This window comes from Perognathus longimembris, chromosome 17 (assembly GCF_023159225.1).
Source record: "Perognathus longimembris pacificus isolate PPM17 chromosome 17, ASM2315922v1, whole genome shotgun sequence".
NCBI classification, from domain to species: domain Eukaryota; kingdom Metazoa; phylum Chordata; class Mammalia; order Rodentia; family Heteromyidae; genus Perognathus; species Perognathus longimembris.
In genome coordinates, this window is record NC_063177.1 from 42306409 (window position 1) to 42328697 (window position 22289).

General features: G+C 52.1%; 1 protein-coding gene across 1 annotated transcript; it reads right to left on the reverse strand.

Moving 5' to 3' along the window:
• Window positions 1–2000: 2000 nt before the first annotated feature.
• On the reverse strand, window positions 2001–21517 carry Wnt9b (Wnt family member 9B). The gene is made up of 4 exons (XM_048366875.1): window positions 21426–21517; window positions 4524–4780; window positions 3321–3586; window positions 2001–2498 (listed from the first exon to the last, which is right to left on the reverse strand). Exons 1-4 carry the CDS (start codon window positions 21515–21517, stop codon window positions 2025–2027), a joined length of 1089 nt encoding a protein of 362 aa, XP_048222832.1. The 3' UTR covers window positions 2001–2024.
• Window positions 21518–22289: the final 772 nt, after the last annotated feature.

A 22289-nucleotide genomic window follows, 5' to 3' on the forward strand; every position in this document is an offset into this window, starting at 1 on the left:
AGGCTGCAGAATGAGCAATTAGTCACTCTGATCCCTAGGGGCCCCAGTGGGGCTGTAGTGGATCTTTAGGGGTAACTGGAAGAGAAAGAAAAAAGGGTAAAAGAGGGCTGGACAGAGCAGAAACCACAAGTTCAAGGGCCCTCAGAGTCTGCCCTTGGCCAATGACCTGGGGTGCTAGGGATTAATGGCCAGCCATGACCTGGGTCCTCCAAGTCTGTCTTTTATCCTCTTGTACCCCTGCCCAGTTGGCCATAGGTGATACTGCTCCCAGGCTCCTCTTCTGGCCTATGGGGCCTCTGCTGCCTTCTGCCCAGGGCTGAAACAGAGCTGAGCAGAGTGGGGTGTCACAGGGGAACAAGACTGCAGCAGACAGGCAGAGGACCAAAGTCTCCATGAAGTGAAAAGTAAGAATGCACTAGAAAACCAATTCCCAACTCTTTGTCTTCTCTTGCCAAGCTGTAGGTCAGCTACTGAGATCCATGACATCATTGATCCACGACGTCATTCCAGTGAGACATCTCAGTTTACCGGTGGCTTCTCCTCAGAGCCTCTGCCATCAGAGACCCTTCCGGCATCCTTGGCCTGTCCAGAGCCACGGGCCCTCCTGTGGCTGGTGATGGCATGCGCCAGGGTGCTGAGCCCTGGCTGATTACAAAGTTTCATGATTTAGCAGAGGGACAGCAACTTTGCATCCAGGGAGGAAGGAAGCTTGCAGGAGGGTGTGGCAAGGCCACTGAGAGGCCAAGGACTTCCCAAAGGAGGTCATTTCCTCCGGGCTGGCCTCAAGCCCTGCTCCGGGGAAGAACATGGCCTCCCACAGAGTGACCTCAGTGAGGTCTTTGTCCTGTTCAAGAAAGTTGTGGGCTGCGCTGTGGGAAGCCCGTGACTGGCTGGGTGGTGTGCGTGTCTGTGCGTGTCTGTGCGTGCCTGGACATGCATGCAGCTTTCTCTCCTGAACAGGGTCTTGGTAGGGTGACACCGGATATGGCCATAAGATCCAAGAAATTAGCAAAACTGCTCCTATTCCTCAGGTAGATACTCAATTTGTAAATGAAGGAGGCCATTAAGGATCCAGGCATGGCAAAGCCTCAATCTGAGCAAAACCTGAGTTAGATGAGCAACTGTGAAGGCAAAGATGTAACCAGAATCATAGCTCATGAGCTGAAGGCTCTCCGGTGTCACTGTTACCAGCAGGTATGGGGAACCTTAGCTAGAAGGACCTCCGCCACCAGGAGTTGGAAGAACATATTCCCAGGCACATAGAAACGCTAAGCTTGCCATAGCCCTGCCTGGTACCAGGACACTGTCCCCATCCTCCTCTAGGCTGCCATTCTAGGTCCCTGTGACTCCCTGCCTAACCTCAGATGCACTACCTGAGCCCTACCTTGGGGACTGGCTCACTCACCCATCTCACCTGTTTGGGGGGGTCTTAGTGAGCAGGGCAGCATGGCCCTGGAGACAAGAAGGGTGCCTAATTAAGGCAAATTGGAAAAGTCAAAGTCAGGACACAGGGCTCCAGGGCCTGCATCTGACTTGCTCAGAAAACTTTCCTTGCTCTGAACCACCAGCTCCCACCATCTCCAGCCGAACAAAGCCACCAGAGGCGTGCAGGCAGATGGCCCTCTGAGCTCACCACACTCTGGGCAGCCCCAGGACCGGCCGGAGCCCTTCCTGATGGACGCCTGTCTCCGCCGCCCTGCCTCCTTCCTCTGCTTTCTTCCAGCTCCAGACAATCCTAGAAGTGGAGAGAGCAGGACATCCTCCACTCCACAGCCAGCCTCACCCCTGCTCTCCTCTCTGTCTCCCTTATTTTCCTTCCACAGCCCTTCCTGCGTCTATACCCTCCCACTCCATATTCTCAACAGGGCCAGGAACCCTGCAGCTCCCAGGCAGGGGCTTTGCTCCTCTCTGCCACATATGGAGGGATAACAGAGGTTGGCAAGGGTCTGTGAAGGGAGGGGTGGCGAGCAGCACAGGGTGGTGTGTGCTTGCCTGGGGGTCCTGGCAGTGCCACGGGCAGCAGCCTAGCGCTTACAGGTGTACACGAGCTCCTGCTGGGCACACTGCTGGCACTCCACATAGCAGCACCACTGCACCTGGCAGTGGCAGGAGAAGACGGCCAGGCGGCTCTGGGTGTCGTAGCCCCGCCCGCAGCACAAGCTGCTACAGCTGGCCTCCCGGGAGCACACTCGGCCCGCCGTGCCTGGGGAGTACTTGCTGGGCCGACAGAAGCTGGGGGAGTCCTCCATGTAGACCAGGTCCCCGGAGCGGGGTGTCAGGCCCTTGGTAGGGCCACTCAGCTTGGCAGGTGCCCAGACCTCCAGGCGGCCTAAGGCCTCATTGGTGGCACTAGACACCTTGACGGCAGAGTCGTAGCGTAGCTTCAACACCTGGCCCGTCTCTCGGAATGGGGAGAGTTGCTTCCAGCAGGTGCGCACGGCACAGGAGCCTGACACGCCGTGGCACTTGCAGGTGGTCCTGAGGCCACTCTTCACAGCCTGGAAAGAGAGGCGGAGTAGAGGCCTGCTCAGTAACCCAAGCCTGTCCCCGTGGATCAACCCTGGTAAAATGTTAGGGAGAATGAGGAGACTGCACTCAAGTTTTCCTGTGAGGCACCTTTGTGCTAACGAGTAAAAAGCTCTGCTTTCTCTACGTAGTGCCAGTGGCATGGTGCAGGCAGCGTGAACCAAATAGGTCACACCGTCTCCCTTGACCCAGAGTTCTTGCAGAACATACAACCTGCATGGTAGAACACAGCAGCCCCGCTTAGCATACAACCTGCGTGGTGGAGCATAGCTGCCCTGCTTTACTCAACTCAATGATGAGGACCCAGAACACAGGATTGGGTTTCATAAAGACTCAGATCCTTATGCTGGACGCCTGTCATCCTAGCTATTCAGGAGGCTGAGATCTGAGGATCATGGTTCGAGGCCAGCCTGAGCAGGAAAGTCTGTGAGACTCTTCTCCCCAATAAACTAAGCCAGAAAAAGCCAGAAGTGGGGCTGTGGCTCCTGTGGCACAGGAAGCTCAGGGACAGAGCCTAGGCCCCAAGTTCAAACTCCAGGACCAGCGGAGGGAGGTGGGGAGAGCCTTTCCTGCCTTCTCATCCTGATAGACCTGGAGACCCACTCCCCTCTATTGCACATTATACTGCAAGTCCTTCTGCTCCCCTCTTCCTTCTCCCCCTGCCCTCGTCTGGTGGGGGGGCGGGTAGGGAGGTGGGTGTGTCAGGGCCAGAATGCTGGCCTGTCGTAGAGCTTGCTTCTTGACTCTGTACCGTGCCTGGGAGTCTCACTTTGGGAAGCCAGGAATGTGCTCACCTTGATACCCACGTGGGTGTTGTGGGCGTCAGCCCGAGCCCGCAGGTCCTTGCTTCCTTTCTTAGGCCCCAGGAAGTTGCTCAGGAACTTGGTGCTGTACTTGAGGTTGTCGCCACACACCCCCCACTGCCAGGCTTGCCGACTCTCCAGACCTGGGGAGTCATCACAGGTACAGCGTTCCATGCGCCCCGCACTGCAGGCCCGGGCCAGCGCATGCGTGAGCGCGGCTGAGGATATCGCATACAGGAAGGCCGTCTCCTTGAAACCTGTGGGGGGTACCCAGGCATCAGCAGAAAGGAAGAGATCTGTGGTTTCCTGCTGTCCTCTGAGGCCTGGAGGAGGTGAAGGGGGCACTGTGGTGGGTAGGTGTGGAAGGTATGATCCTAGGACACAGCTTTGAGTGAGTGTCACCTGCCTTTTGGTTTCAGGCTGCAAGTTGCTATTGAAATGGAATTTCCAAGTTAGACACAGGTGGTGAGCCTGTAATCCTAACTACTCAGGAGGCTGGGATCTGAGGATTGCAATTCAAAGCCAGCCCAGGTAGGAAAGTCCATGAGACTCTTATCTCTAATTAACCACCAGAAAACCAGAAGTGGTGCTATGGCTCAAGTGGTAGAGCACTAGCCTTGAGCTGAAGAGCTCAGGGACAGCTCCCAAGCCAGAGTTCAAGCCTCACGACAGACAAACACACACACACACACACACACACACAGATGGAAACGAAGGAGGGAATGATGATATGCCTCTTTTGATGAGCAAAGAAGACAAAAGAACGAGTGCACAAAGGAAGTTTTCTGCCTCAGGCATGTGTGCCAGTTATGAGCTGCCTTGGTCCTCACACGTTTTTGCATCTTCCATGTTCACTTGTGGAGGAGGTGTAAGGGAGGTGGTGAGGGGCCACTTGTCTTGTCTGTGGGATCCGATCCTTCAGGAATAGTCTTGTGTCTTTTCCGCTCTTGTATCTTCCTTGCCCCTCTGCCTCAGGTTGGGTCACTATTGGCTTTCAACAGACCCTCACTAACTCCTCCACACTCTCACGGTGGCGGGGGAGTGCTATGCCCTGCTTGCCAGGGAAGTGTGGCCGGGGCATGACCCCACTCCCCAGCCCCAGTCTCCTTCTTCCTCCATTCCAGTCCCCCCTCAGCCTCTCCTCTCACCACTCCCCGCCTCCTCCCCCTTGGTCTTCCCCATCCTTCTCTCCACCTCTCTTGAGCAGGCTGGTCCTCCCCTCCAGGCTGCAGTTCCAGCGCTCCTGCCGGAACTGGAACTGGCACTCCAGCAGGCCCAGGTGGGCGGCATCCCGCAGTGTCTCAGCCAGGCCGGGCTCCCTGCGGCAGAGCTGCTTCTGGCGGCGGGACAGCTTCAGCAGGTCACACTGCTTCAGGTGGGCACCACCCTGTGCTGGGGCCACTGCGGTGCCCAGGCCTGGGAAGGGCGTCAGAACCTCTCGCCCTGTCAGGCTGGAGAGAGAGAGAGAGAAAGAGAGAGAGAGAGAGAGAGAGAGAGGTGCCCGTGAGCCTTGGAGGCCATGATGGGGGTGGGGGGCAAAGGCTGATGGTACCTGAAGATACAGGGCAAGTGAGGGCTAGGAACGTGCTGGGCACCTCACTGATTACTCTTTTGTGTGGCAGGGATTATGTCTCCGTTTTCCAGAGACTGAGGTATTTGTAACCAGGACGGATATAGGACCCCAAGCCTGTTTTCTAGATTCCAGTATATGTTCTTGTCCACCCTATTTCCCAAACATGCCCAATTAGAAAGGCCATTTGAGGCTGTTTATTAAAAAATAAAGAGCACAGAAGCCAAGTCAGAGCATGGAACCCCGAATTCAAGCCTTAGTAGCAACATAAAAACAAAACAAACAAACAAATAAAAAAAAGATGATTCCAAAGATTCATACTTGGAAATTCTGATTCTGTTGCTCTAGAGTAGGGCCTGGAAATCTGTATGTGTTTAACATTTAATAGGCAGGATCAAAGATTGGAAAATACTGAGAAATACCGGATGCAGCATTGGCCATTCACTGCCTGAAGGAGAAAGTCACCACTTTGCGATGAGCACAGGGGGTACAGATGTAGAGCAAACACCTAGCAAAGGCTAGATTCTTTTCTCTGTGGCATTAGGTCATTGCTTATGCCCATTGCATTGCCCATGCCAACTTAGCTTGTTTCTGGTACATCATCAGGCATGTAGCTTTTTTGGTGCCTGGCACAAACAGATGCTTGGGAGGGAGGGAGGGAGGGAGGGAGGAAGGAAGGAAGGAAGGAAGGCAGGAAGGAAGGCAGGCAGGCAGGAAGGAAGGAAGGAAGGAAGGAAGGAAGGGAGGGAGGGAGGGAGGGAGGGAGGGAGGGAAGTAGGGAGGGAAGGAGGGAGGGAGGGAGGGAGGGAGGGAGGGAGGGAGGAAGGAAGGAAGGAAGGAAGGAAGGAAGGAAGGAAGGAAGGAAGGAAGGAAGGAAGGAAGGAAGGAAGGAAGGAAGGAAGGAAGGGAGGAAGGAAGGAAGGAAGGAATACAGGCTGACAGATGGTGGGATGAAGATGAAGGTGAGGGCTGGGGATATGGCCTAGTGGCAAGAGTGCCTGCCTCATATACATGAGGCCCTGGGTTCGATTCCCCAGCACCACATATACAGAAAATGGCCAGAAGTGGCGCTGTGGCTCAAGTGGCAGATTGCTAGTCTTGAGCAAAAAGAAGCCAGGGACAGTGCTCAGGCCCAGAGTCCAAGCCCAGGACTGGCCAAAAAAAAAAAAAAAGATGAAGGTGAATCCTAGACTTTTATTCTGTATCTGTAATCATAGATCCTGGAGTCAGGCTGCCCAATTGTAAGCCTGATGCTGCCACTTCCTAACTGTGTAACCCATGAAGGTTTGTTTTTCTCCTCTATGAAACATACAGAGAGACACACAGATCCTGCTTCCATCCCTTCCTCCCTGGGTTGCTGCGAGGGTTACCTGAATAGTACAAACCACAGCTGAGCATCATGGCTTGTTCCTGTAATCCTGGCTACTGGGGAGGCAGAAATTGGGAGGTTCATGGCTCAAGGCCAGCCTAGGCCAAAAGTTAGGAAGACCTCATCTCAATTAATGGTTGGCATGGTGATGTATGCCTGTAGTCTCAGCTATGTCGTAGGCATTGGTAGGATTATGGGCCCACATCTACCTGGGGAAAAGTGAGACATGATTTGGAAAATAAGCTAAAGCCAAAAGGGCTCACTGAAAGAAAAAAATGATTAAGGTATAAACCATAGTAACTGGCTAGGCAGGCTTACATTCCAGCTGGCTAGAGTTTTCCAAGCTTATCTCCTTCTGTAAAATGCCCTACCCTCTCACCAGTGTCCCTTTGTCCTGATGGGGGATTGGAGGGGTTTTGTTGTTGTTTGTTTGTTGTGCTGGTCCCAGGGCTTAAGCTCAAGGCCTTGGCCCTGTGTGAGCTTTTTTGCTCAAGGCTAGCGCTCTACCACCTTGAGCCAGCAGAGAGGCCCTCATCCCACTGAGCCAAGAGCGCCGTTCTGCAGTTAGGAGTTGCCTGCCTCAGCTAGACCTTTGGCTGGATGCCACCCTCGCCGTCTGCCTGGGGAGTAGGAAGCCTCACTGGGGAGTACAGGCCCTTACCAGGCCTCAGGGGCCCCCTAGATTCCAAATCCATCAGGTGCAGCCAACCCAGCGTGGAGCATATCTCTGAAACCTCAGAGCAGAGACAGATGCTATCGGCTCCCCCTGGCCCAGCCTGGCCCTGGGCTCCCCTCCCAGACAGGGTGAGGGCAGGGGCCTGTTAATCATTAATCTGGGGGCAAATGGGTAAATTTCCAGTCCACCAGGCCGACACCCAAACTCCTCCCTGCAGCCTGGCAGGAAACCCTCAGAGCTTGACCCTTGGCAGGTCTGCAGCAGAACCTGAGGTCAGCCAACAGCTAGGAGACCCCACCTCCACTGGCTTCCAGCAGGGGCAGTCTGGGGGCTACAGGGAGAAAAGGAGCAACCCCTCAGATAGCCTCCTACCCACACCAGGTGCTGGTATGAGGGGCAATTGTGGTTCAAATGATTCTTGTGTCTTAGAAATTGAGACCTCCATTGCAGAAGTTGATTAACAGACCAGAGAAGAGCAAAGAGTGTTGAGATTTTTGGCCAATGGACTAAAAATCCTTCAAGGAATGTCTCAAATTCCAATACTAGTATCTATGATTATACTAACATTATAGCCATATTATATATCATACTGTATAATGCATTATTATATTTATTACACGTTATGTTATACATATTAGCACACCTATCACTTTTTGAGTATCTACTACTGAGCCTATTGAATTACTATTGTGGGCACCTACAATCAACCACTACTTCTACCTACATGGTTGTTATATGGTCTCTGTTGATCACTATATATCAGCCTGCTGATTACATCAATGATGATCACATGACCCAAGCTAGGGTAATCAGTCTTTTCTCTGGGATTTTGGAATTTGAATTAAGACACATTTTTGCTTTGAATGAGCCTGTAACACACAGAAGACAAATAGAGGAAGCTGAGCAAAAGAATTAGAACTAGCTATGGTGGTGTGTGCCTGTGATCTTAGCACTCAAGGCTGAGGCAGGAGGATCACAAGTTCCAGACCTGCCTGGGCTACTTGGTAAGACACTTTCTTTAAAAAAAAAGTTTTCTTTTAATTAAACAAAAGCATCAAGAGAAATAGAATGCAAAAGAATTGAAACCATCTCAAGGCCTCGTCCCAGAGTCTTGCAGAAGGCTCTTGTTCTTGCTTAGAACACCCCTGCAGTATAAAGGCTGGGAGTTGCTCTGTCTAAGGTTATTGTTCTTTTTTGTTTGTTGGTTGTGGGGCTTGAACTCAGGGCTTGGGCACTGACCCTGAGCCTCTTTGTGCTCCAGGGTAGTGCTCTACCACTTAAGCCATAGCACCACTTCTGGATATTGTTCTTGATGACAGCCTCTCGCCAGCTAGAGTGCCAGAATTCCCTAAGCTACACTTGCGAAGCAAGCTTTGTAAACACCCTTCCACTCATCAATAGGCACTTTTTTTTTAATTTCGTGTAATAGACCTTGAGATTGATGGCTTCGGGAGTCTAGTATAAAGTCGGTTAATTTTATTAGTGGTAATGACATTTAGTCATGATTAATGGCCAGAAAAGGCAGCCAACCGCACAGAAGCCTCAGGCCCCGCTGGGTCCTGGTCTGCTGAGAGCGGCTCTCCAAGGAGGTTTCCTGGCACTGTCTTGGGGGGAGAGGGTCCCCACAAAGCCTGGAGACAGTCTGGGAGGACTTCCAGGCCCAGGGTCCCTTTTATACATTTTCTCTGTGTTGCAGTTTTAGATCATATTCCCTTTGTAGAAATAGTACCATGAAAGTGAATTGGGAAACAAGTTACTCAACCTATTTCCTTAAATGCTGCTAATGAATTTTCTTTGACACACCCTTCTCATCTACGAGAGAAGGGTCTTCCTGGATCCCAGAAGAATTCTGGGCATTGCAGGTTCCAGCTCACCCGCTGGCTATTGTGTATAGTGCCCTCCCCTGGAAGAAAACACAGGTTCTGATATGCCAGGCCTAAGAACCCCAACCTTATCAAAATCCTCATCACCTACCTGTCAGCTGAGCCCCAGGGGCGTGGACCCCTGGAGAAGTTCAAGTGAGTTCTGTCAGTCTCAGGAATCCAGACAGAATGGGGCTCTTAGGAAGACGCTGCTCTGTGGTCAGACACTCCCAGCCAGCTTTACTTGTGACCAGGAATTGAACAGCAGAGCAGGCCCCTCCAAGACCCCCACCCTCAGATCTCTTCTGTCCACCTCTGGCTCTTCCTTCCCCTCCCCCTCTCATACTGTCCCCATCCACAGATCTAATGAGAGTCAGGTTGGGGGGCCTGTGCTGGGTTCAGGACATAGTCCTGCCTCCAGCAGTTCACAGTCTAGAGGGAACTTGGTTGGATTCAGGATCCCTCCAAGCTCTCTCAGGAGGAAGGGAAAGAGAAAAGCTGTGGATGGGCCTGCCTTCCTGAGGAAGAACTAGTAGCTGAGCTCCCAGCACCTCATAGGTAACAAGCTGGCCCCTGCCGATCCTGTCCTGCTGCAATAGAGGCCAGGAGTAGGAAGGAGGGCTCCGCTCTGACACAGGTGTGGAGCTTTCTCATCACCATGGAATCCCTCCATTACACTCCTTCAGGATGTTCTTCCAACCCTGCCCTGGCCCTTGTTTCAACTCCAGAGGCCTGATGGTCCCAGTAGAGGTTGTGCCAGGCTGTGGATGGGTAGGGAGCATTGCACAGGTGAATAGTAACTAGGTACCCGGGAATGCTAGTGTGTCTGGACTTACAGTCAATGGGGCAAGAAGCTAGGACTGGCACCAGAGCCCATGCCAACTGAAGGCAGCTGCCTGGGAACCAGGAAAGCCTGAGCTGCCTGGGGCCTTGGCCTCAGCCCGGCAAAACCCCATTAGATGCTCATGATAACCGGCTTCCGCTGCAGGGCCCTTTGCATGGTCAATGCTCCCTTTGTGCTTTCATCTCAAGCATCTCAGCCCACCTCCCTGGCCCTCCCGGAGCCCCTACACCTTACATCTCCTCACACCCCACCCGGCCGGCCTGCTCCCTTCCATGCTCGCCACTCCCACCTCTCCCCAGCAGGGGGCACTGCCAGGGAAGATTCCAGGCCACTGGCTAGTCTTCCCACCCAGCTTTTTCTCCCCTCCCCTGATCACACTGAGAGTATCCAGGCTTACCCTACCTGGCAGTGCATCCCCTCCTCCATTTTTTTTTTAATCCCCTTCTCCTCTATGAGATTCGGTGTCAACTCAGGCCTGCTCCAAGACGTGCTTGGGTGCAGCTTGGCCAAGTTGGCAGTCACCGTTTCCTCCCTTTCTGCCAACTCCCCCTCCTCCCACCCGCTCCCTCACCCATTCATTTCTCTACTCACTATCAGCCTGATGACTAGTCCACCCACAGACATGTGATCTCTCACAACTCCCCTACCTGCCCACTCCCGAATTCCCCCCACTCAGCTCCGGACCTCTGGGACTCCACCCTAGGGACTGAAACTGCCCACCCCCCTCCCCTGGAACCCACCCAGAGTCCCTCCCCCATGCCATCCAGCTCTGAAAGAAAAGAGTCTGGCCCAGCTGTGGGCTTTGTCTCCACTTCCTGTCTTTCCCAGGCTGCCCACTGAGGATGGCATCGGGGAGATGCTTGAGCTGAGTGGGCAGCCAGCCACTGCCAGCATGCGCTGCATCTCAACAATCTCAGGATTTCAACATCTGTGCAGGAAATACTTCCCTGCCCTCCTTTCATCCTGCCCCTCTGCCTCTGCTCAGGCCCGGAGAGGAAACCTTCTGTCCCTGGCATGTATGGCTCAGCTGGCACTGTGGTCACAGAAGATCCCCAAAGACAGTTTGTCCAGAGCAGAGGGAGTCCCTGCCCTTGTAAATCTGGATTATGAGCATTGACCGGATCCTTGGCTGGGTGCAAATGGACACCCCCTAGGGTCATTACATGTGAGAGGCACAGAGCCCCTCCCTGCAGGAACACCTGGCCTGCAGGTCTACATGGAAAGGCTGGGGGGGGGATGGGGTGGAGGGAGCAGGAAGACAGAGGTTTGCCAAGTGGGCAGGTCTCTGGTGCCCAGGAAGTTCATGGAAGACTAATTGTCCAAGGTGATAGTAGCAGGGCTGGATGTGCCCTGGTTTTCCTGTTTCTACCAAGCCTGGGTTGAAGTTTCCACCTTCAAATCTCAACATAACCCAGCAGGGAGTAAAAGCAGCCACTACCATGGCAAATGTCTCAGGTGGTGGGAACCCTGGAAGGGTGGGGTTAGGGGAAGGAGCCCTGTCAAGATTCCTGGAGCTCTCTGCACAGTCCTGGAAGTGGGACCCCGAGAAGGAAGAGGAAGGGCCCCTGTCTTAAAGGTTACTTATCCCCTAGACTGACTTAATCTGTTTTCTATCAAAAGTCACAAATAAAGTTTACAGAAGTGGCCTGTCTAGGCTGGGAATATGGCCTAGTGGCAAGAGTGCTTGCCTCATATACATGAAGCCCTGGGTTCGATTCCTCAGCACCACATATATAGAAAAGGCCAGAAGTGGCACTGTGGCTCAAGTGGCAGAGCGCTAGCCTTGAGCAAAAAGAAGCCAGGGACAGTGCTCAGGCCCTGAGTTCAAGGGCCAGGACTGGCAAAAAAAAAAAAAGTGGCCTGTGAGAGTCTGACACAATACCAGTGCCTGAGAATCTACTTTGCAGGGCAGAGAGAAGGTCAAAGGGGTGGCTCAGAAATAGGGGGACCAGAAAAGGAGCTCACTGCAGTGAGTATCAGAGAAAAGTAGAGGGCTAAACTCCCTCAAGAACGGCCTTCCCGTGGGTTCATAGACCTAGCCCTGAGTCAGGAGAAGGGCAGCTTCTGGAGCACAGGTGGGCATTGTAGGGAAAGAACTATATTTTCCAATGAGGAATACCACCCTCACCCCCACTCCATCCCACCCCCCACAACACACACACACACACACACACACACACACATACCTGGCTCTGCCCCAACCATGGAGGCCTTGCTCCTGGCCTGGTGACTGCAGCCAAGTCACTTAATCATGGCCAGTTGACCAGCTAACCAGCTTGGCAAACCCTAAGCACTCCTGGGCTCCAGCCCCGTCTCCCCTGGGAGGAGCCAACCCCCACCCTGCACACGATCACTCAGGGATATGAACCATCCCAGAGTTGACAGGCTCTGAGCAGAGAAGTCTTGGGCCACAGATGCCACTTGTCCTCTTGCAGGTCCCATGGATGGCCCGCAGCTTTCCACATGAAGCAGGAACCTCCCATCCCAGCCTCACCAGGAAACCACCTTGAATACTCCTGAGGGCCGGAGCAGCCCAGGGCACCCAGGGAGGAACGAAGTCAGGAAAAGATCCTTTGAGAATAGAGTTGCTCCCTCTAGAGCAGATCCAGAATGAATTCCCACCTTAGATCATCCTGGATTCACAGCCGGAGCAGAGGACCTCGCTCTCTACCTTGTCCTCCTGCCATGTCTAATTCAGTCCAACCTCTGTGCCTTTCTTCATGCCCCACTCCTTGCCTAGAATGCCTTTTAAAACACTGAATGGCCAGGCACCAGTGGCTCACACCTGTAATCCCTGCTCCTAAGGAGGCTGGAATCTAAGGATCCATGTTCAAAGCCAGCCCAAGCAGGAAAGTCTGTGAGACACATCTCCAGTTAGCCACCAAACTTCAGCCTTGAATGAAAAAGCTGAGAGACAATGTTTAGGCCCTGAGTTTCAAGCTCCAGTACCAACACACACACACACACACACACACACACACACACACACACACACACACAATTAAAATTACAGAGTAGGAAGAAAGCTAGTCCTGAGACCCCATACAGCTCACAGATGATGACACTTATTCACCTCTTCCCTGCTCACCAGCCTCCTTCCCCTTCCAATCATCCTCTTTCTATGTCTTTCCCCACTTTATCTGGATGTAGTGCCACTAGCCTCTTCAAGGGTGGACAGTTGTCTGTTACTCCTTGGTGGGAACATGGCTTCTTATCCTCTGAAGTTGCCCTCCTCGGCCCTGGCCCTTTCCTCTCTAAGTACAGAGGTTCTTCAGATCCCTGCTGGCTGCTTCAACCTCTCAGGTGCTTAACACTGGGTAGGAGTGTGGTCCAAGCTCTCACACAGCCTCCCCTGGCCTTGCTCACATGCTGCAATGGGCACCACCTAAACGTCCCACAAACCTTCCCAAGCTGGGCTAAGCAGGCTGAGGAGGGCCAGGTGTGGCAAGGACCTGCCCAGCCCTGATCCATAATACATGCTCTTCCCAGCGCCAGGCCTCAGGACCACCTGGCCCTGGTCACTGCGACCCTGAGCTCTCCGATTGTGCAGCTTTCTTGAGGTGCTGACCTCGGGATTGAGAAAGCCAGGCAGTCCCCTTTGGACCTCAATCCCTGGGGACAGGCTGTGCTCAGATGCCTGAGTTTCCCTTTGATACCCAGCCAGCACCAGCCAAGAAGTTGGCCCAAGTCTTTCCTTAAAACTTCACTTCAGTGGGACGCCAGTGGCTCACACCTGTAATCCTAGCTACTCAGGAGGCTGAGATCTGAGGGTTGTGGTTTGAAGCAGCCTGGACAGACAAATCTTGAGAGACACTTATATGCAGTTAACCAACAACAAAAACCAAAAACCAAAAACACCAGAAGTGGAAGTGTGGCTCAGATGGTAGAGTATCCGCCTTGATTGAAAAGGCCAAGCATTTGAGCCCTGAGTTCAAGTCCCAGTACTAGCACACAAAAAGGAAAGTAATAAAGGGGTGAATTCAACTTGATCAAAATGCATTACATGCATGTGTAGAGCTATCATTGTGAAACCCTTTTATTCAGTGACTAGCTATTAATCAAAAAATAAATAAAATGAAGTAAATATATTAGGGCTGGGATGTACCTCAGTGATAGACAGGCAAGAGACTCCAATAGCAAAAAGAGAAAAGGAAAAAAATGTAAATTCAAAATACAGCAATAAATAAATAAATAAATAAATAAATAAATAAATAAATAAATAAAAGAACACATGGGATGGACACAGAGGCGGTCCAAGGGAAGGAAAAGGAACACAACAAAGAAGAGGCATTGAGGGACTGAGAATATGGCCTAGTGGTAGAGTGCTTGCCTCATATACATGAAGCCCTGGGTTCAATTCCTCAGCACCACATATATAGCAAAAGCCAGAAGTGGCACTGTGACTCAAGAGGTAAAGTGCTAGCGTTGAGCACAAAGAAGCCAGGGACAAGGCTCAGGCCCTGAGTTCAAGCCCCAGGACTGGCAAAAAAAGAAGCACTGACATTCACTGAAGGGGGGAGGGGGAACACAGCCGGCAACTGGGTCCCCAGACCTCTGCCTACAGGGAGCTATGAGTGAACTAGAGATGTGAGCCCCTAACAAACTAGCTAACCAGTCAGGAATTGAGGACACAGAGAGCAAGAGGCATCCCTATGCAAGTGACAGAGAAGAGACTGGAAGATTAGAGCCCAGGGGTGGAAGAGACAAGCCTCAGGCAGATGCTCAACAGGTAGAACACGACTGAGAGGAAGGGGTTGACTCTGGATTCCCATAGGCTAGAATTAAAGTCTAGACATAATTAACCACTCGCTAGGTATCTTGGGAAAGGCACTTGGCCTCTCTGAGCTATTCTCTACTTACCTATAGATGAAGCTAATCATGCCAGTGGGTACCTCCTGCATTTTCACAAAGATAAAAAAAAAAGATGATGCATGGAAGGAATAAGCACAGGAAAGATTCCATTTGTTCTGAAGTATTAGAGTTAAGGTAAAGACAGAGAGAGGCAAACAACACCAAAGACAGGCCTTCACTGGGGAGCCTCCAAAGCAGCCCACTAGATTTCTCAGACTTTTTGCGTAGAAACAGCATGACAGCCCGCTCCTGTACTGTTGTTGTTTTTGCAGGAGATCAAAGCTTCAGCAGGGATCCACCACTGAACTACAGCCTCCCTTCCTCCCCCCCACCCTCCACCTATCAAACAACCCTGAGAGAGAAACATTAGGCCATTTTACTGACAGGGAGACTGAGGTCAAAATGGCTGGCTTGGCCGGGGTCAGTTAGTAAGTGATTTAAACTCTGATCTATGTGACCCCCATTGCAGTGCTCCTTACACTAGAACTGGGCTAGTGCACCTCAGAATGAAGCCAGTGTGGGGGGCAATCTCACAAATGACCTGGCCAGCCTGCCCCTGAGTCCTGAGCACAGGATCCAACTCATCCTCTGGCCATTTTAGCCTGGAGGATACCTGCCTTGCTCCCCTCCTCTCCTGCTTCTCCTCTTCAATCACAGCAACCCCACCACCATCCACCAAAGGGACTGGCTGATGCTGAGCCCAAGTCTGGAACCCTCTTCCAAGGTTACAGCTCAACCCGAGACTAAATTCCTCCCTAAGACACAATGATTCTTATCAGGGAGGTTTGGCTTTTAATCCATTCCCCAAAGCAGTAAAACTTCTTTTGCTCTTTCTTTCCTCTTACCTTGTTTTACTCAAGAGTCAATTCAATTTCTAAAGAGAAGAAAAATACACATGATGCTACTTAAATACATAAAATACAAATAATTAAAAAAATATTTGCAAGACTTGCACACTGAAAATTACAAAATACTATTGAGGGAAACAAAGCCCTGAATAATTGGATGTAGCCTATTTATGAATCAGCCTATTCAATATTGTTAGAATGTCAACTTTTCATAATTAGTGTACAGGTGTAATGCAATTCCAATCAAATTCCTAACAGGCTTTCATGTGGATACTGATAAGTTGAGGCTAAAATGTATATAGGAACACAAAGGAATGGAATAGCACAGCATTAGAGAAATTACAGGTGTTGATTCCTAGACTTACTATAAAATTGCAATTGTCAATACGATGTGGAGTTGACACAAGGGTAGGCACAAAAATGACTGGGATAACACAGAGTCCAGAAATAGACCCACACATGGAGATTAAATGATGCAAGAAAGATAACATTGGAGAAGGGATCATTCTCAACAAATGGCGCTACAAGGGGGTGACCATATGAAAAGAAATAAACTTCACTGAAATTAAAAACTTGTGTTCTCAAGGGAAGGGGCAACATTGTCCAAAAAGAAATGTACTCATCTGACTTATGTAACTGTATCCCCCTCTGTATGTCACCCTTATAATAACAACTTAAAAAAATCAACAACAAAAACCTGTGTTCTGGGCTGGGGATATGGCCTAGTGGCAAGAGTGCTTGCCTCAAATACATGAGGCCCTGGGTTTGATTCCCCAGCACCACATATACAGAAAACGGCCAGAAGTGGTGCTGTGGCTCAAGTGGCAGAATGCTAGCCTTGAGCAAAAAGAAGCCAGAGACAGTGCTCAGGCCCTGAGTCCAAGGCCCAGGACTGGAAAAAAAACCTGTGTTCTCCATAAGACACCAACAAGAATGAGAAGGTAAGCCTCAGACAGGGAAAAAAGTGCCGTGACTACTTTCTATCGAAAGACTTAAATCACACTTGTAATCCTAGCTACTCAGGAGGCTGAGATCTGAGGACTACGGTTCAAAGCCAGCCCTGTAAGGAAAGGTTGTGAGACTCTTATCTACAATAAACTACTAAAAATGCTGAAAGTGGAGTTGTGGCTCAAGTGCTAGCATTGAGCACAAAAGCTCGGGACAGCACTCAGGCCCAGAGTTGAAACTCTAGGACCAGCCAAAAAAAGAAAAAGATACCCCAATAACCAATATTCGCATGTAAAAACATCCAACATACCATTTATTTTGGTGCAATACAAATTAAAACCACAATGAGATGCCAATATATATGCCTACTAAACTGTCACAATTAAAATTGTCCGTAACTGGCAAGAATAGAAAACAACCAGAACTCTCATAGATTACTGTGTGACATGGTAAAAATCATCTCAGAAAACTGTTTGATCATTCCTTATGATCAGTTAAACATACACCTACCATATGACCCAACAATCCAGTTGTAGACCTTGCTCTAAGAGAAATGGAGAAATGTCCATAAGAAGTAAGTATTCATAGATGCCTACTGAGAATATCTAAAACTGGAAATAAACCAAAATTTGCATGAACTAGGAAATCCATACAAGAATTTGTAGCCCACCCATGTAATGGACTACTACTCAGGAATAAGGAGGAAAGAACTACTGACATTCACAATGGCATGGGTGAATCTCAAGAATGTCATATTGAACAAAAGAATCCAAGCACCAAAGACCATATGATCTCATTTACATAAGCAGAAAGCAGAGAAGTAAGTTTTTTGAGGAGGGGATCTTTCATAGTGGTAGAAATGTTCTATGTAATAGTTCTGGGCAGGTGTCAGTGGCTCACACCTGTATCCTAGCTACTCAGGAGGCTGAAATCTGAGTATCATGGTTTGAAGTCCACCCTGGTAGAAAAGTCCCTGTGACACTCTTATCTCCAATTAACCACCAGAAAACTGAAAGTAGAGCTGTGGCTCAAAGTGGTAGAGTGCTAGCCTTGAGCAAATGTGCTCTGGGACAGCACCCAGGCCCTGAGTTCAAGCCCCACAACAGACAAAACCAAACCAAATCTGTTCAAGTGTGTTATACAGGTGTATCTATTTGTTAAAAGCTAATCTGCTTATTTAAAATGTATACATTTTGTATGTGCAATAATAAGTTTGAAACATAAAGGCTATGTCTTACTTCTCTTGTGGAACCACAAAAATAGAGGTCCATGCATAGCCTGCCTGATAGGGAGATTAGGATGCACTGGGTCCTTCAAGGCTCCCAGTGGGAGCCACAAACGCCACAGTGACAGGAGACAAACTAGAGCTCAGGGATCGCGATTGCCTGATTCTTGGGCATTCTCTGTGTTATCCTCGACCAAGAAGTCACTTGTCCCCAGGATTCTTAGTACCTTGGAAGTTCTAAGATCCCCTAACCTTAGCAGACCTGGTCTTAGCACTGGAAGTCTAGAGTTTTCTAGCCTCCGATGTCATAGCCTTGATAGCTGACAACTCTACTAAAACTCCTTTCAGTGCTCATCCAAGCATTCCCTATTGCTGGCTCCATGACTTCAGGCATGACCTCTGGGTGTGATGGGAATATTTGGCTTTAAGATGGACGGGAGGTCTTGAGAAGGATGGACCCATAGTGAGTTCCCAGCGCAGCTCGCTGCTGGTGGTTCCTGAGGCTCTCGCCACCTCCTGTCCTGTCATCACCGTGCCATCCTCTGAGCACCCTCCTGACAGCCAGGCAGGGTTCCATGTGCCCTGTCCCACTACTGCCAAAGGCAGAGATACACTTTGTGACCTCTTCCTCTAGGGTCAGCAGGATCTGAGAGAGTTCAAGGAGCAGAGGGTAGAGACCGCCCTCCAGCCCTTGCCTTGGGCAGCCCCTTCATAGCTGCTGTGCCCCTGAGGTCCACAGTGGCTGAGGAGAGGACTGTTCCCTGTAGGGCATGGAGCACAAGGCTCAAGGGAGGACCTAGTTTCTCTCCCACCCCACCCCCACCAACCACTATATGCATTGTGATATCAGGTGACTCACTAGACCTTTCTGATGCTTCATTTCCTTTGAAAGCTATTTGCACCCACCTTACAGGCCTCGGGTCCTGTAGAGAAGAGGCTGCGTAAGTAAATGATTCATTAACTTCTGGACTACATATGTTACCATCACCAACAACACACCTAGGTTGAGGGCTCATGAAGAGACGTTGGGCTCCAGTGGCTCATAGCTATAATCTGAGCTACTTGGAGACTGAGATCTGGAGGATCAAGGTTCAAAGCCAGTTCAGGCAGAAAAATCTGTAAGACTCCATGTCCAAAATAACAAGCAAAATGCAGGGCTGGAGATGTAGTCCAAGTGGTAAGCAAGCACAGCAAGCTCAAGACCCTGAGTTCAAATTCTGGTATCAGGGCAGGGTAAGGGGTGGAAGAGGCCATTGCTGGCTCACAGGTTTGGGAGTGGAGGTTTTGCCTCATCTGAAGAAACAGGAATAATTACATGTGACTGTCTTAAAGGAGGCGATGGATGACTTTTAATTGAAGTATAGGGCTGCAAAGACTCAAAAGAGGTTTGCCCCAAGAAAATTGATCTCATTCCACCAAGAGACAAATTTTCTTTCACTGGGTAATAAAACAGACCACTTTATGTGATCATTAGAAATACTTCAAATGCATTAAGGACAAGGCACATTGCCTTACATTCTCACTAAAGTGTGAGTGACTGATATCAGATTTCTTCCAGAGGAAAAACATTCCAATAGAAAACTGGGAACCCTGGTCCTAGCTGGAACAACTGAGTCACAAGAGGGTGTCCTGAATGATAGCCCTAGCTGAATCCTGTCTGTTATTCTGGGGTCAAACAGCTAACAGCACGAAGCTCAGATTTTAGTTTATTCCCAATTGGAAGAGTGGTGGCATTAGTATTCCATGCCAGTTCTATCCAGCTCCTGATGTGGAAGAGATATTTCTCATGCTCACGTCTCTCAGTCCTGACTATGGGGCTCACTGGCCATCTCCCCTCTCATTTCCAAGGCAATCCCTTGTTCACCACCACCACCCCCCCCCCACATTCTAATCTTAAGCATTTCTGAAAACTCATTTTTCTCCTAATGCTCCAGCTAGGAGGTCCAGGAGCTCTGGAACCCCTATCCTCCCATCCTACTTGACCTTCACTCCTATCTCTAATCATAAAACCAAAGCAAACAAGGGAATTGTGGAAAGGAGCTGATGCTTCAGTCTCTGTCCTTCCCTTGTCCATTTCAGCTCAGGGCTGAAACTGTACTGGTTCCTTTCATGCTAATAATCACTGGTAGCTTTAGTCAAGCACTCACTAGGTGCTAGATATTAAGTGCTTTGCATATCGTGTGTGTGTGTGTGTGTGTATGTGTATGTGTGTTATAGGGAGGTTACTAAGACTTGAACTCAAGGCCCTGATGCTGTGCTTGGCTTTTTCCACTCAAGGCTTGAACTTCACTTTCTGCATTTTGGTGGTGAATTGGAAATAAGAGTCTCATACACTTCTCTGCCTGGCTGGCTTTGAACTGTGATCCTCAGGTCTCAGCTTCCTAAGTAGCTAAGTAGCAGGTGTGGGCCACCAGTGCCCTCCATATCTTAACCCTGTCCTCTTATGAAACAGGCACTGTGATCCTCATCGGACACTGCAGAACAGAACAGTTAAGTGATCTGGCAAAAAGCACACAGCAAGAAAGTGGCAGAACGGAGCGCAGAGTTTGTGCCCTGTCCATTACATTCTACCTGCAGAAGGAAAGGTAGTTCATACAAGCCTGAAATAATCAGCAAGCACCATCATCTATATCTACTGCTGTTGGGGTGAATCTCACACCAACCCAACCTGAGTCCCAAGAGAAACTGAGGCCCAGTTTCTTCCCAGGCCATCATAAGCCAGACCCAGAGATAGGATTGAAGTGAACATCCCCCGGCCCCCTCCTATATTTCAGGGGAAGCGATTACCTACAGCATAGAGAGAGGGTCATGACCTGGAAATTAGCTCACAGCTCTTACCCTGGCCAAGGAGGGGCTCCTCAGACCCCTAAGTGCCTCCTTGTGCCACCCCACCACACCCCCCTTGAGGGCAGCCTCTGCCAGATCCGTAGCTGGTTCGTCTGTGATAACACCGTGAACCTCCTCCTGACTTGGGGTGAAGGTCACCCAAAGGGGAAAGGTTTCACGTCACAGACTGGGGTCTGCCTTGGTGCGGTGAGGAGGCTGCCTCCTTATCCAGGATCCCCCCCACCCCATACCACCACCCCAGCCCTGCCCCGTGTCTGCCTTTCAGGGCCAGAGAAGAGGCATGGAGACAACTGCCCCCCTATCTTTCCTTCCCAACTCTCCCCCCCCCCCCCCCGCGCCAGCCTCTCAGCTGGGTGTCCCTCTTTCCAACCCGGCACCCTCTCCAGGGAAGCCACCCACTCAAGGCCAGGTGACTTGTGAGATTTGATCGTTTCCTCAGCGGACAGTTCCTCCCGCGTCTTCAGCCGACCCTCCCTCTCCACCCTCGGGGCGGCCTCCAACACCCCTTGGATCAGCCAGAACCTCTGCCCGGGTCCCCATGATCTACCCCCCCCCTCCGCCCCCCCCTCCCTTCATCCGCCCAGCCCTCCAGATGCCCCCGCACCGCAGGGAGAAGGCAAAGGCGGGACGGAGCCGGAGCCGGGAGCAGTCAGGGGGTCTGCGAGGGCATCGGGGCGCCGGGGACGCCGGAGCCCGCAGGGCCAGGATCGCAGGCGCGCGCGGGGTCGGGGAGCTCGGGCTGGAGTCTGACGCCCAGCGGGACACGGAAAACTAGACTTCTAGAAGGGATGGATGACGGGGCTCAAAGAGGAAGCTCGGGACTCGAACTCCGACCCGGCTGCCTCTCACCGGGAAGACAGGGTCTGAGTGCGAGGCCTCGCCGGGACCCGGGGGGCAGAGCCGGGGTGCGGGGCGCTGGCTCTGCCATGGCGGGAGGGGCGGCGGGAGCGGGTCGGGCGCGGGCCGGGCACTGGTTGCGGGAGCGGGCCCAGCACCGGGGCGCCGACTGCGGGAGGAGAGGCCGGGGGGCGCGGGCGGTTCGCGGCGGGCACTGACCCGAAGTAAGAGGCGGCGGCGGCGGCGGCGGCGGCGGCGGGCAGCGCCAGCAGGCAGAGCGCGGCCAGGGCCAGCGCGGGCGCGGGGCGCATGGTGCCGGTGGCGCGGCGCCCTCGGGCATCTCCTCCCGCCGCCCGGCACTCGCAGCGCCGCCACCAGCCGCCCGCGGGGCTTTAAACCCGGGTGGGGCGGAGCGGGGGTCGGGGGGGGGGCCGCGAGGGGCGGGAGCGGCGCGGGTCCCCCCCCACCCCCGGCTCCATTGGCCCCCGCCGCGCTCGCCCCGCCCCGCCGCGGGTGGGGCCGCCAACCCGGGCCCGCCCCCTCCTCCTCCTCTCCCCCCCTCCCCCTCCCACTCGCCCCAGGTGAGAGCTCACCTGGCGCCGCGCCCAGTTGGGGACGCGGCGACACGAGGGATGCCCCCCCCCCTCCCCAGCCCCGTGGGGCCTGGAGAGGCGGGGGTGGGGGTACCGCGCCGCCGGGTGCCTCTCCCGGGCGGGGTGGAGGGGCGCGCAACCTCTGGGGAGACCAGAGGAGGCCCTGGCGGCGCCTGGTCCTGCCAGCCAGGGGCGGGGAGACTCAGGGCAGCGCCCTGTTGCTGGGCTGAGGGACTCCTGCGAGGGGACCCTGGGTTCGACAGCAGGACCTGGCGGTCACCAGCAGGTGCGTCATGCTGGCCTCGGCTTGAGGCTGGAACCCAGAGCCCCACACTTTCCCCTTAGCTTTTTCACTTGTGGCTAGTGCTCGACCACGTTGAGTCACCGCCGCCTCTAGTTTTTGTTTTGTTTTGTTCTATTTTGTTCATTGGAGATAAGAGTATCTTGCATTTGTCTGTCCTGCTGGCTTCTGTGTGAGATCCTCCGCTCT

What these genes read in the sequence shown, in the direction of transcription:
- Wnt9b (XM_048366875.1), bottom strand. Translation starts at nt 21,517, where the DNA reads ATGCGCCCCGCGCCCGCGCTGGCCCTGGCCGCGCTCTGCCTGCTGGCG. An exon ending in GCCGCCGCCTCTTACTTCGG is followed by an intron (nt 4,781 to 21,425) that starts GTCAGTGCCCGC and finishes CTCTCTCTCCAG; the next exon opens with CCTGACAGGGCGAGAGGTTC. An exon ending in ACACCCACGTGGGTATCAAG is followed by an intron (nt 2,499 to 3,320) that starts GTGAGCACATTC and finishes CTCTCTTTCCAG; the next exon opens with GCTGTGAAGAGTGGCCTCAG.